Here is a 15,609-nt window from a genome sequence, read left to right on the forward strand (position 1 = left end):
TAGGGAGGCGGCTGGGGCCTTAGACCGGGTTGCGCCTTTGCGACCTCTCCTGCGGCAGCGACCCACCCGAGCTCCTTGGTATACCGAGGAGTTGAGGGTGATGAAGCGCCATAGGAGACGTCTAGAGAGCAGGTGGAGGTCCTCACGCTCCGAATCTGATCGAACACAGGTAAGAGCCTATTTACGGACCTACCTTGTGGCATTGAGAGCGGCCAAACGTAGATATTGTGCCGCTCTTATTGCGTCCGCTGATAACCGCCCTGCTGCCCTGTTTAGGGTGACCCGCTCCCTCTTATCACAGAGGATGCAGGGGGCGCCCTTGCAGGGCAGAGCAGAGGAGTTTGGGGAATATCTGCAGGACAAAGTCGCTCAGATCCGGAGCGGATGGGCCCACTTCAGTGGACCGGACGGGCCGCCAACAGTGAGTCTTGTGAGACCACTCTGGGAGGAGTTTGATTCTGTTGCCCCCGAGGATTTGGACAGGTTGCGTGGACAGCTGCGACCCACCACATGTTTAATGGACCCGTGTCCCTCCTGGTTGGTACTGGCATCTTGGGAGGTGACTCGAGGCTGGCTTCTGGGCCTGGTGAATGCCTCATTGGGTGAGGGATCCCTACCAACTGCCTTGAAGGAGGCGGTGGTGAGGCCCTTACTTAAGAGGCCTTCACTCGACCCAACGGAGCTAGCTAATTATCGTCCAGTCTCCAACCTTCCCTTTCTAGCGAAGGTTGTCGAGAATGTGGTGGCGCAGCAGTTTCCACGACACCTTGACGAATCCGATTATCTAGACTCACGCCAGTCCAGCTTCCGACCCGGGCACAGCACGGAGACAGCCTTGGTCGCGTTGGTCGATGATCTCTGGAAGGCCAGAGATAGATGTTGTTCCTCTATCCTGGTCCTATTAGACCTCTCGGCGGCTTTTGATACCATCGACCATGGTATCCTATTGCGCCGGTTGGAGGGGATAGGAGTCGGAGGCACCGTTTTGCGGTGGTTCGGCTCCTACCTCTCCGACCAGAAGCAATGTGTGTTGACAGGGGGGCAGAGGTCGACCCTGAGGCCACTCACTTGTGGGGTGCCACAGGGGTCGGTCCTCTCGCCTCTCCTGTTCAACACATATGTGAAGCCGCTGGGTGAGATCATCCGTGGTTTTGGGGTTGAGTACCATCAGTACGCTGATGATACTCAGCTGTACATTTCAACTCCAAACCACCCCAACGAGGCTGTCGAAGTGATGTCCCGGTGTTTGGAGGCCGTCGGGGTCTGGATGGGGGACAACAGACTCAAACTCAACCCCTCCAAGACTGAGTGGCTGTGGCTACCAGCACCTCGGTTCAGCCAGCTAATTCCATCGCTGGCCATAGGGGGCGAACAATTGCCCCCTGTGGAACGGGCGCGCAATTTGGGCGTCCTCCTTGATGCCCGGCTGTCAATGGATGACCATGTGGCAGCCGTGGCAAGGGGGGCGTTCCACCAGGTTCGCCTGGTGCGCCAATTACGCCCCCTACTGGACCGGGATGCCCTGCGCACGGTCACTCATGCGCTGGTGACGTCCCGCCTGGACTACTGCAACGCTCTCTACATGGGGCTGCTCTTGGGACGCGCCCGGAGACTGCAGTTGGTTCAGAATGCAGCCGCGCGGGCTGTGATGGGGAGTACTAGGTACTCCCACATAACACCTCTCCTGCGCGAGCTGCACTGGCTGCCTGTGGTTTTTCGGGTGCGTTTCAAGGTCTTGATTACCATCTTTAAAGCGCTCCATGGCACAGGACCTAGTTACTTGCGGGATCGCATCCTCCCACACACATCCCTGCGGCCAATTCGCTCACACAGGGAGGGGCTTCTCCTGGTGCCGTCCACTAGGCAATGCCAGGGGGCGACACCAAGGAGTAGGGCCTTCTCTGTGATGGGCCCAACCCTCTGGAATGACCTCCCCCCCGATATCAGAACCACCACTGACCTCCGCTCCTTCCGGCAAAAATTGAAGACTCACCTGTTCCGACTAGCGGGCCTGGCATAATTACAACTGTTACCTCCTGGTAGACGTACTATTAACTGGTTATTTTAGGGGTATTGTTTTTAATTTAATTTGTGTGTTTCTTAGGGGTTTTAAAATTATATTTATATATACTGGCTAACTGTACAGTTCTTTTTAATTCTATTTTTAACCTCCTCCATATTTAACTGTACATATTTAATTTTTCTATTTATTGTATTTTGATGTATTCTTTGTATGGACTGTACACCGCCCCGAGTCCCTTTCGGGAGAGGGGGCGGTCTAGAAGCACAGTAAAATAAATAAATAATAAATAAATAAATAAAATCTTCTGTTTACATTTTAATCCAATGTAATCTTCTTTAAAAAGTCTAGAAATATTATATGTGTTTATAAATTAACATGGCAGCTGCTTTAAATATGTATTTTAACCCTTTCCCCACCATAAAATATTCCAATGAACCTTAGTTATGTTCTATTATTTCTCAGGAATCTTAAAATGTAACAAAATTGACCGTTGGCTTACCTGAACGGTCGTTTTCTGGGCGCTGCGGGAGAGTCCAAGCATGGGTTAAATTCAGTCTATTTGCCCAAGGACTGAGTTGATTTTCTTAGCCACGCTGCCTCTCCTCATTGAGGACCAGTTCAAAAATGAAGGCATTGGTCTGTGATGAACGTGTGCACGGTGTCTCTTCCAGTCCTGTTAAAAGTGTCTTTGCTCCACACAGCCTGATGTGATCCAGTAGAGAGGGAGTAAACCCCAGGGCGGGGTTGGACTCTCCCACAGCACCCAGAGAATGACCGTTCAGGTAAGCCAACGGTCATTCTCCTGTGCGCTGCTTGGAGAGTCCAAGTATGGGACATACCCAAGCTATGAAGTCCCAGGGAGGGAAACAGAAATGTCCAAGGTGCGCAGAGTCACTACAACCTGTTGTAACACCCTCCTCCCAAACGAAGCCTCGGCTGCAGCATAGAAATCGATGTGATAGTGCTTAATGAATAAGGTTGGAGAAGTTCATGTGGCTGCACGACATATTTCCTCCACGGGAGCCTGTGTCGCCCATGCTCATTCTCGTAGAATGAGCCGTCACTCTAGGCGTACTGCCTTGCCCTGCTGTAGGTAGGACAACTTAATACAAGCCCTCAGCCAGTGACCGATTGTAGAAGGGGAAACTTTCCGTCCCATGGAGCCTGGCTGGAAGGAGACGAAGAGAGATTCGGATCGGCGAAAACCCTCTGTCCTTTTGATGTATCTGCAGACCATCTGCCAAACGTCTAACTTGTGCCAGGTTCGTTCCCTGGGATGCTGAGGGTGAGGGCAGAAGTTAGGGAGTACCACTTCTTGAGTTCTGTGAAACAGTGAGTTAACTTTCGGCAGAAAGGCCGGATCTAACTGGAGGATGATACGGTCAGCATGAAAGATACACAAGTCCTCACGAATCGAGAGAGCTGCCAGCTCTGACACCCTCCTGGCCGATGTAATAACAATAAGGAAAACGGTTTTCAAGGTTAGGTACGGAAGACTAATGGACCAGATCGGCTCAAATGGAGTCTTGGTCAGAGCCCTGAGAAGAAGGGGAAGGTCCCATGTGGGGAACCCGTGAACAGTAGGCAGATGGAAGCCCCTCTTAGGAAGCTTTTCACCTGAGGATGCTGTCCTAAAGACACTGCAGAATGTCTAGTTAAGATGGTGGACAGGGCAGCAACTTGATGGCAAAGGGTGTTGGGTGCCAAATCCTTGTTCAACCCCTCCTGCAAGAATTCAAGTAGTTGTGGCATTGTAGCTGAAACCACGACAATGTCGTGAGTCCGGCACCAGGTATCGAAGGCGGCCCAGATGGCGTCACAAATTCGAGTTGTGGAAGGACGACACGATACCTGTATGGTACAAATGACTTTGTCAGACAGATTGTCTTTCCTCAGGAGTTCCCCCCCCCAAGGACCAGACGGCCAACTGCAGCCAGCTGGGATCTGGATGTACTATGGTCCCCTGGCTAAGGGAGAGCAGCTCCTGAGGTATCCTCCATGGTCTGCGAATGGAGAGGCTGACAAGGTCCGCGTACCAGGATCTCCTGGGCCAATTCGAAGAACCTCTGCTCCCCCTGCCAGAATCTTCTGGACTACCTGCGGAATGAGAGGCAGTGGCGGGAAGGCGTACAAGAGGCCTCTTGGCCAATAGCAGCGCAGGGCATTGGTCCCTTCTGCTTGCAGAGTGGCGTACCTTGAGAAGAACCTCAGGAGTTGAGAGTTGGCTGGATTCGCGAACAAATCAATCACCAGAAGGCCGAACCTGACCGTGATCTGGTGAAAGGTGTCCGGATGAAGGCGCCATTCCGTGTTGTCGATGGTCGTCCGGCTCAGACAGTCTGCCCTCACATTGTCCACTCCCAAGATGTGGGCCGCTCGTAGGGAGGCCAGATGACGTTCGGCCCACATCCCTAGCGTCTCTGCACCTGGCATGAGGGTCTTGGACCTGATGCCCTCCTGGCGGTTTATGTGGGCCTTCGTTGCTATGTTGTCTGTAAGTAGCAACACATGGTGGTCCACAATGTCCCTGCGAAAATGGCACAAGGCTAGCCTGGCCGCCCGTAGCTCTAACAGGTTTATGCTCTGTGCCGCCACTCTCTGCGACCAGTTGCCTTGAGTCATTTGCTCCTGAAAGTGAGCCCACCCATCCTTGGAGACTTGCATCGGTCGTGACTACCCAGCCAGTCTGGTTCTCTGAAGAGGCAACCCTTCGTCACTGCCCGCGATTCCCACCACCGAAGGGACTGTTTTACCTTCAGGGTTAGCATAACATGCCTGGGAGAGTTGCTGGCCTTCATCCTCTGGATGGGAGGAGGAACCATTGTAGTTCGTGTGTGTGTAGATGTGCCCATGGAACTATGTTTATGCAAAAAATCGTAAGTCCCAGAAGTTGAGACAGTGACATGATGGACGCCAGCTGGTTCACTCTCGCAGTCCATGCGCAGGTTGAGGTTGCGTCTGCGGTCCGGAGACAGGAACACTCGGCAACATTTTGAGTCTATCAGTGCACCTAGATGTAATATGCGGGTGGACAGCGTTAGCTGACTCTTTTCCCGGTTCACCGAGAACCCGTGATGTTGTAGAGTGGAGATGGTGTGTTGAACATCTCTGACGCCTTGTTCGGAGGACGCTGATTGAATCAAGATGTCGTCCAGGTAGCAGAGTAGCCGTATTGGACGGGAGCGCAGTGCGCCACTACCACTGCCAATATCTTTATAAATGTCCTCGGTGCGGAAGACAGGCCAAATGGGAGAGCCCTGTATTGGTAGTGCCTGCTGTCATAGTGGAACCTGAGGAACCTCCTGTGAGACCTGCGGATGGGGATGTGCAGGTATGCTTCCTTCAGGTCTATAGAGGTCAATCTGTCCCCTCGTCTGATGCAACCCAGGATGGTCGGTAGGGATTGCATCTTGAAACCCTTGTAGGCCAGATGTCGATTTAGAGCTTTGAGGTCCAAGATGGCCTTCCACCCCCCGGAACTTTTGGGGACAAGGAATAGAATGGAGTAGAACCCCTTCTTTTCTTGCTCTATGGGAACTGGCTCTATGGCGTTTATCTGTAGGAGACGTTGAATCTCCGCCTGCATGCGTTCCCTCTTGGGAAGGGATGTGGGGCCGGGACACTGGACAAAGGTCCTCGGGGGAAGGGATAGAAACTCCAGGGTTAAGCCCTGCCTGACCATGTTGAGAACCCACACGTCCGTGGAGATCAGCTCCCAAAGGTCTTTCAAAGGTCTTTTCTAAAGCCCTATGCCGGCGGGCCTCAGCCTTGGTGCCCTTATTGCCCTTTTCCACCTCAGGTGGATCTGGCCTACTGCGTTTTGATGAGGGTTCTGGATGGTCCTCTGGCGCCCTCTTGCCTCTCTCAGCCATGATGTCTTCAGCTGGAGTCTTCAACGCTGCAAACAGTAGGCCTGGCACCGGCGCGAGTTAACAGAAGTTGTGTGCCTCACAGTTGTGTCCTCCGGACAGGAGTACAATCCGAGGGCCAAAACTCTCCTAAGCTGCCCGATTTAGGTCTTCTTGGAGGAAGCCTTGCTGGCGCCCAGAACGAAGGCTAAGAACTCCCCCGCGGCAATTTGCTGGCTATAAGGAAAAGCGCGGCAAACTGCAACGGCCGGAGCACCAAAACAGCTTCAAAATGGCTGCCACGCTTCTTCGGGCAATAAGGGAGCTGTCAGACGCAATCCGAGGTCTCTGGGCAACGAAGAATCAATTGACAGCCGAGGGGGGAAGGAAGCCTCCTGCCGCCCCCCGGGCTCGCCAGCCGCCGCTGGACAAGTGCCCCAATGAGTGCTTCCCAGCAGTATAACAGCAACGGCATTTTAAAAGGAAATTTTCCTCCTGACTACGACGAATACAAAAGTAAGAAAATATCTAACTAATTAGGAGAATCTCAGTCTATTCACCCCCAAACTGAGGAACTCCCCAAAAACAAGTCCGAACTGGGCTGGACTGAGTTTTTGAACTGGCCCTCAATGAGGAGAGGAGGCATGGCTAAGAAAATCAACTCAATCCTTGGGCAAATAGACTGAATTTAACCCATGCTTGGACTCTCCAAGCAGCGCACAGGAGAATGGCTATAAGGATGCTAAAAAGATCTACCGGGTGGTATTACTATTAACCATTTTTTAATGTTGCTATATTTAATATCTGGAAAAACTCCAAATTCCATAAAGGACTGAATTCAATTTCATAATACTGAAACTCTAGATAAATAACCAGAGTGAAGAGCATATGAACATGTTGCATTCATTTAACGTAACTGTTAAAAACTAAGGTGGAGTAGGGTGGGTGTAAGTGCCAAGTAAAGGTATGAACAATTTAACCAATCCTTACACGTATACCTTACCAGTAATGAGTCATATCAAAGAAATACAATACCTAGAGTCCACCCTAATCTAATTATGTTAAATTATTGGGCACAATGGAACATATTTGAACAAAATCAATGAAATATCACTTTCAAATTACTTTTTTTTCTGTCATAATTTTTAAACTATTGACAGTAACTGCATAAAACAGCCATTTCACTTAGAAGATACTGTAGAGTTTTTATTGATTGGTCTGGAAACATTAGTAATACAGTAGAACCTCGAGTCACGAACGCTTCTGACCATGATCAAATTGGGTACCGACCAAAAAATCCGCTAAATATTTAACTCTGGTCGCGAACACATCCTCAGAAGGCGATCAAACACAACTGCAGCAATTTTCCCTGCTGCAGCAATTTCCCCTTCCGCACCACTTTTTTTTTTGTACACACATGCACAATCAGTCTTGCTTCCAGTCACAACCAAATGGGGTTGCGACCGAAGTCCTAGAACGGATTACGGTTGTGATAGGAGGTTCCACTGTAGTAGTTGTAGGTTTTTATTCCTGCAACTGCCCACTCAGGGACAAGGACCAAATGCTTGTGACTATTATAATATTTTAATGTTTAAGTTTTATAATTTTAATATGGATTTGTATGTTGTTTTAACTTGTGATTGGGAATGGCCCAGAGATGGTTATAAAATGGGTAGCTATATAAATGTTTTAACTGAATAATAAATTTAACATAAGAATAGGAACTGTTTAGCTACAATCCTACAGTAAAACATCAACACATACACCTGCATTATATTGTGGATGCTCCTTTTGTTGATTCATTCAGAGTTCCTCTTTAATTCAAACGTTTTGAATTATCTGAATCTCTGGCATATTCAATTTCAGGGATATGTTTGAACATTGTGATCATAATTGTTACCAATTGTAATACAAAACAAGATTTTAAACTGTCCAACTTCCTTGTTTTTCTTTACTGCATCCAGATTACAGGTAGTTTGTTAAAACCTGTGGATATCTTTATATCTAAATATATGATCTTACAAATAATAAAAAATATACACTCTGGGGCACTTGGAATTACCCCAACCATCTTTAATTTCTATTTTATACATAATTTTTATTAGAGAATTGAATATAGATAAAAATTCAACAAAAAAACAATAGAAAAAAGAAAAAGTGCAGGAAAATAAGAGAGAGAAAAATATTAAAAAGTATCTTCCAACAGTCACAAACAAACCTATTAGCTCTCCTTACTCTTTAAGATTACATGATTCCCCTTCCCGAATAAAACCCTTTTTTAAATTGGCAAATCTATTAGTTACCTTCTCTTCAAATTCCTGGATAGAGAAATATGTACCAACTTTTATATTAATGAATTCCTTCATGCTAATTTAAGTACACATAGATTGTGAAATGCCTGCCACCAAACTAAATTTTCATTTGTTATACAATTTAACCATATCTATCTTAAATGAAGTACTAATTCAAGATGGAAGGACTAAAATATCTGAATTCAATTAATAGTTTGTTTCAGTAAACCATATAAAAGTTGCCATACACTTATGCATTCTATGTGGCATTTTGTTACTATTTATCACCTAACATACATAATGCATCTAGCTCATAAAAAACCCCTGTTTAAATTTTGATCTGCTTTTGAATACTATATCCAATATGGATTTGGTGCTAACGATATCTGAGCACACTCCACAATGACTTAAGATAGGATTTCTGGTGGCATATGAAAAGCAGAGACTTGTAAGTCCTCAATCCTCAGCACAAATTCGGAATCAAATGCCAATTGAAAGTCCATTTTAATAATGAGTTAATCATTTAGCAATATGCCAGGTCTCTTAACAGTAACATCCATATATGGCCTCATGTTTTTTTTAAAAATTAAGAGAATGTAGTTACCTACTAATACTTCCAACCAAACCTGCTGCAAAATATTAATCACAGTGATTCTGATATCAAAGTCGTCTTAAAATATTAAAAAATATGCTACATCTATAAAATAAAGGCTATGTTAAATTCTAAGAACTCGAAGCATAAAACTAAATCCAGCTTTGTTAAGCAGCAATCCTCTTTGAGATTTGAAGTCCCCGCAAGAGTATCTCTAGCTAGCTCACTTAGTAAGTTCCATTTGAAAGATGCACTCTGTAAGTATATTTCTGTTTTGGACATAGCACACCTTTTCTCTACAGGGGAAATACCATAATCACATGCAATACAAATAAGGTGACTTCCAAAAATATATTTGAAAACAGTTTTAAATAACAGCTGGCTAGCACACATACCTGGACAGTTGGACTGAGCACTATAGAAATATTTTGGATATTCATTTTTGTTTCTAGCTCCTTTGCAATGACATGGTCCATATGCACCATCAGCCAGGAAATCAAGAGAAAGTTACATTCTGGTAGCTCTTTCAGGAGGCGCTGGCATTCCTGCCGTTTCTCGGACTCCAGACTCTTCCCACAAGCATCTTCAAAATGAGGCATCAGCTCTTTGGTAAGCAGGTTTTCAGGAAGTTCACGCAGGTATTGTTTCAACAAGCTAGCTACTGTGTTGGGCTCATAGTCCTCTAGGTTAGGGGATTCTTCTCGGTCATATGCTGCTTTTAACTCATCCACCTTTGATTTAATTCCTTAAAAATATTTAGAATGATTTTTAAATCCTTTGAGAATAAAAAAGAATTATAGTTCAATATTTTCTGTCTTCTCAATGAGCAGTATCACTTGTTACATTTTACTTTTCATCTCAGAACTCCAAAAAATTCACATGGTATACCCTCTAATGTTCTCATAGTAACAATCTATGAGATAGGCAAAGGCACAGACATCAAACTCGCGGTGTCATGTTACCGTCATGTGACGTTTTGCAACATTTTTCCCATTCGCAGAGCTGGGGTAGGGGGTAGATGTGGACTACATGTGACACATCCGGCCCATGGACCACCAGTTTGACACCCCTGAGCTAAGAGAATGACTGATCCAGAATCTCTTCCTAAGAAAAATTGTTAGATGGGAATTTGAACCTAGCTATTTCAGCAGCAATTCTATCCATAAAAGATAGAACAAAATTAGTGATGCCCTTTGAATGGTCAAAAAGCCCTAAATCCTACCAAAATTAAAAGAAAAACACGCGGTAATACGACTTTGTTTACAAGATTCTATCTTTAGCTGCTATTTAAAGCTCTTCTAGTCCTCTTGAACAATACTCAATATTGGTTTTCCATCCTATCTTCCTTCTGGAGAGTAACAAATTCCTGGACCCAAATCACATATAACAATGGTACACAAGGACTGCGAGTGATTTAAAAAAGTGCAATGGAAGAAAGATTTGGCCATCTCTCATTGACAAAAAAAGACAAGAGGAAAATAGAGAGGATGATAATTGGTTTCAATTTCAGAATTCTCTCCATTCCTTGAAATTAGAAAATATGCCTAAAAATATTGCACCTATCAGTTGTCAAAGAAGACAGTCTCTTCCTCTATGACCCATATAATAATACGTTGAGGCTAGCAGAAAGGGAGGGAACGGATCCCTCTAATCCTTTTCAAAGGTTCTAAACCAGGGATGTCAAACTCGCACCTGCGGGCCGGATGTTCCATGTGCTGGCCCCGCCCCCGCCTGGTTTAGCGAAAGGGAAAAAAGTCCCGATACGTCACGTGACGCCACCGTGATGGCACAAGTTTATCACCCCTGTTCTAGACTTTTAGCAGTCTACTAATTTATATGGGCTTAACTGAAAGATTATTATAATCAAACAAATTGGCTTCCTTATATCATTTGAATTTCTGCTCATGTTCTTCTGGATTCTTATATGAATTTTTCTTCAAGCCAGAGAAACATTTAGTTATTACTGAGAGAAGCATGCTTTCTGCTATGCTCAGGTAGCATATTCCTTAAAAGCTCAACAATTCTCCCATCCAGTCCTATCATTTTTCTAAGCACTGGATACACATTGTCCCACTCTGTGATAGTGACATTCATATTTATGGTATTCCAGAGTAATAAGATACTATGCTTGCAAAGTATTTATTTTTGGTGCAGTTTTGTCTTTATTCTTTGCTTCTGCATTACATGAATGTTGCTTGCATCATGTCTCTCACAAGTGGAATTGGCAATAAAAGCATAGCTATGCAAATAAATAACTCACTCAAACCACTGTTAATTTTAAATGAGTCAAAGTTACACAAGTACTGTGAATGCTAATTATCTTGGCCTTACTACCAGGATGTTTTCTTCAAATCTTAACTAAAAATATTTAACTGCTGTTTGGCACTTTCTCTGGTTTGAGGACACATTCTTTGAGAAAGTGACAAAAGTAATGGACCAGAGGAATGCCGTCAATGTAGTTTACTTGGACTTCAGTAAGGCCTCTGATAAGGTAGACCATAACCTGCTACTAGATAAAGTAGAAGAATGTGGGGTAGACAGCATCACGCCAGATGGATTTGTAACTGGTTGACCAACCGCTCTCAACGTGTAATCCTCAATGGAACTGCATCTACATGGAGGGAGTGGAGTACCCCAAGGCTCTGTTTTAGGCCCAGGACTCTTCAACATCTTCATCAATGATTTGGATGAGGGAATAAATGGGGAACTCATCAAATTTGCAGATGACACCAAGCTGGCAGGAATAGCCAACACTCAGAAGGATCTTGACAAACTTGGGCACTATCTAATAAAATGAAATTCAATGGTGAAGAGAGTAAAGTTCTACATTTAGGCAAGAAAAATGAAATACACAGTTACAGTACAGGTGGTACCTTGCTCAGTAGTAGTAACTGTGAGAGGGATCTTGGAGTCCTAGTGGACAACCATTTAAATATGAGCCAGCAGTGTGCAGCAGCTGCCAAAAAAGCCAACACAGTTCTACGCTACATAAACAGAAGGATAGAATCAAGATCACGTGAAGTGTTAATACCACTTTATAATGTCTTGATAAGGCACACTTGGAATACTGCATTCAGTTTTGGTCGCCACGATGTAGAAAGATGTGGAGACTCTAGAAAGAGTGCAGAGAAGAGCAACAAAGATGATTAGGGGACTGGAGACTAAAACATATGAAGAACGGTTGCAGGAACTGGGTATGTCTAGTTTAATGAAAAGAAGGATTAGGGGAGACATGACAGCAGTGTTCCAATATCTCAGGGGTTGCCACAAAGAAGAGGGAGGCAAACTATTCTCCGAGGCACCTGAGGGTAGAACAAGAAGCGATGGGTGGAAACTAATCAAGGAGAGAACCAACTTAGAATTGAGGAGAAATTTCCGACAGTTAGAACAATTAATCAGTGGAACAGCTTGCCCCCAGAAGTTGTGAATGTCCCAACATTGGAAGTCTTTAAGAAGATGTTGGATAGCCATCTGTCTGAAACGGTATAGGGTTTCCTGCCTAGGCAAAGGGTTGGACTAGAAGACCTCCAAGGTCCCTTCCAACTCTGCTATTGTATTGTATTGTATTGTACTAATGAAAAGGAATTCCATCAATACCGAAGCATAGGAAGAAGACACAAATTAATGAACTGTTCTCTAAGTTCTTGACAAATTGTTACTTATTAGTACCATACCTTCTTGCCCTGTATAAATAAAAATATTTGTTTATTTAGTCAATTTGTACGGCTGCACACCTCAATAAATAAGTGACTTTGGGCAGCTAACAGTCTTAAAAGAAAAACAAACACATCTATAAAAAGTAAATAGTACAGAGCAACCCAGCAAAATCATAACAACTATGAGCATAGCCAGGAAATTGCCTCCTTCACATACTTGGGGTCCCAGGAAAACAGCCTCAAGGATAGATCCTAGCACAGTGATGGCGAACCTATGGCACGCGTGCCACAGGTGGCACGCGGAGCCATTTGTCAGGGCACATGAGGCGCTGCCCTGTCAGCTGGCCAGCGCGCATGCGCGCACGGGCCAGCTGAGTTCCCCCTTTTTTAAAGCCATTTTTCGCCCTCCCCAGGCTCCAGAGCCTTTATAGGAGCCTGGGGAGGGCGAAAAGAGCCCCCCAACGGATGCCCTCCGGAGGCATCAAGGAAGCATCCGGACAGTCCCTGAAGCCTTTGGAGCATTTAAAATGACCCTCCGAGCAAACCGGAAGTGACTTCTGGTTTGCTCGGAGGGTCGTTTTGAGCGCTCCGAAGGCTTCAGGGAAGCCTCCGTACGGTCCCTGAAGCCTTTGGAACGCTTAAAACAACCCTCCGAGCAAACCGGATGTCACTTCCAGTTTGCTCGGAGGGTCGTTTTAAGCACTCCAAAGGCTTCAGGGACTGTCCGGAGGCTTCCCTGATGCATTCAGAAGGCTTCAGGGACTGTCCTTCCCTGATGCATTCGAAGGCTTCAGGGACTGTCCGGAGGCTTCCCTGATGCCTCCGGAGGGTATCCCGGGGGGCGGGGGAGGCTCTTTTCGCCCTCCCCAGGCTCCTTTTTAAAAGCCATTTCCGGTTTGCTCGGAGGGTCGTTTTGAGCGCTCCGAATGCGTCAAGGAAGCCTCCGGACGGTCCCTGAAGCCTTCGGAGCGCTTAAAACGACCCTCCGAGCAAACCGGAAGTGACTTCCGGTTTGCTCGGAGGGTCGTTTTAAGCGCTCCAAAGGCTTCATGGACTGTCCGGAGGCTTCCCTGATGCATTCGAAGGCTTCAGGGACTGTCCGGAGGCTTCCCTGATGCCTCCGGAGGGCATCCCGGGGGGCGGGGGAGGCTCTTTTCGCCCTCCCCAGGCTCCTTTTTAAAAGCCATTTCCGGTTTGCTTGGAGGGTCGTTTTGAGCGCTCCGAATGCGTCAGGGAAGCCTCCGGACGGTCCCTGAAGCCTTCGGAGCGCTTAAAACGACCCTCCGAGCAAACAAAAAGTCACTTTCGGTTTGCTTGGAGGATCGTTTTGAGCTCTCCGAAGGCTTCAGGGACTGCCCGGAGGCTTCCCTAACGCCTCCGGAGGGTGTCCAGGGGGGCGGGGGAGGCTGTTTTCACCCTCCCCAGGCTCCTATAAAGCCTCTGGAGCCTGGGGAGGGCGAAAAAAAGCATGCAAAAAGGGGGGGAGAGCCTGTAGTGCGCGCATGCGCACTGGATGTCACACATTGCATTATGGGTGTGGCACACACGCACATGACCACCCTGCGCTCCCACTTATGGCACACAAGCCAAAAAAGGTTCGCCATCGCTGTCCTAGCAGACACAGGATACAAAACTTATTTAAAAATATAAGAAACCTCCTATATATGTTTACACTATTGGCCTTTATATTGCTTTGCATGGAACTTTCTGCATGGAAAACACACACACTATAAATGAGCTACAGTTCCTCTTCATGAACTGTACATTGCTATACTAACTCTGAAGAAATTAAACCAACACCATCCTATTGACATTCAGAACAAAATGACCAATGCAGTTGCAAATTGCAAATTTGCAGTTGCAAATTTGCCCAGTGCCAATTTAAAAATCTGCGCTTATCAAAGGTGGCAGATGGCAAACTATGCTATTTGGAAATCAAAAGCAACCCTGGCATCTGTAGAACAATAGGTTAACCAAACGAACTTTCAAAACACTTGTATTAAATAAGCCACTGAAACTTTTTAAAATATATAAATACGTTTGTGATTCGTTCAATCACAATTACGTCAGAACTAATAATTATATATTTCAAGTCAGTGTAAACCCTTTTTCATTTAGGGAAGCACCCTAATGACAGAAATATTATGGAATTTAAAAAACCATGAAGCAGCAACATCTCATCAGGCAATGAAATCTACCTTCAGATAAGCCACTGTACCTGACACTCTGTAGATGCCTTCACATTTCATGCCGTATTTTTCTACATAATCTATACATTCCCGGAACACTGCTGGTAGACGGATGCCATCATATAACATGGTCCTTTCGGCTGCATCACTCAATGGGACTCCAAACACAGGCTGGTGCCTAGGAACATCCACTGGTGGCATTTCTACCTCTTGAACTGTTTTTTTCTTTTTCTTCTTCTCTTTCCATTGTTTGACAACATCTGCTGCTGTCAAGTCTTTTGATTTCTTCTCTTTTTGCTTCTCTTCCTTGTGCTTGTCATCTTTATGCTTTTCATCTTTGGGTTTTTCTTTTATCTTAAAGTCTTTTTCCTTCTTTTTGGAGAAACTTGGCTTCTTAAAAACATGAATCCCTTTAGAGCGTTTTAGCTTAGAAGGACTTTCAGCTTCATCTCCAGAGCTATCTTCCTGAAAAGCTGCATAACCTTCCGCTGTTGGGGGTTGGGATTGGGGGTGAGACAGGAAAAGCAGAAATAAAACCAGATGTTTAAGTTTTGCGTAAGAAAAAAAGCTAGTGCTGAACTCTAATGTGCTATTATTCAAAACACACACTTTGTTCAGCAGAACTAAACAAGTCAAATATTAGGAGTTTTGCACATTTTCCTTTCTGAGCAAAACCAGAACAGTTCATCTCTTGATTATTTACTGTCTACTACCCAGAGTTTTGTCACTAAGTGCAATCTGAATTTATTATAAATAGCAATGCAATTGTTTGATAATTCTGAAAACATCTCACTTGAATCTAATGGTATTAGATTAAGAACTGTAACGTTATCACAGAATAAAATCTTGTATCAAACTGAATCCAAAACTGATGTACAGAATAATGGCCAGTATAAATGACACATAATCTCCTCAGTCTAAAATCTTAGAAAGATAATGCCAAGGTTATTTTCTGCTCTTAGTTGATTTTAAAAAATCAAGGAATGGGGGAAATAGTTTTTAAAAAATCT

The 15,609-nt window shown here is 45.2% G+C and overlaps 1 protein-coding gene across 1 annotated transcript in view; it reads right to left on the bottom strand.

Annotated features, from left to right (window-relative positions):
- The window catches only part of RALBP1 (ralA binding protein 1), a 50,062-nt gene that overhangs the window by 16,264 nt on the left and 18,189 nt on the right, over positions 1-15,609 (bottom strand). Inside the window, exons 3-4 of the mRNA XM_081951919.1 lie at positions 14,629-15,087; positions 9,150-9,499 (exon numbers count right to left, since the gene is read on the bottom strand). Coding sequence (XP_081808045.1) covers positions 9,150-9,499; positions 14,629-15,087 — 809 coding nt within the window. The remainder of the gene's footprint in view (positions 1-9,149; positions 9,500-14,628; positions 15,088-15,609) is intronic.

Source organism: Natrix helvetica, assembly GCF_964273705.1.
Source record: "Natrix helvetica genome assembly, chromosome: 4".
Taxonomy (NCBI): Eukaryota; Metazoa; Chordata; class Lepidosauria; order Squamata; family Natricidae; genus Natrix; species Natrix helvetica.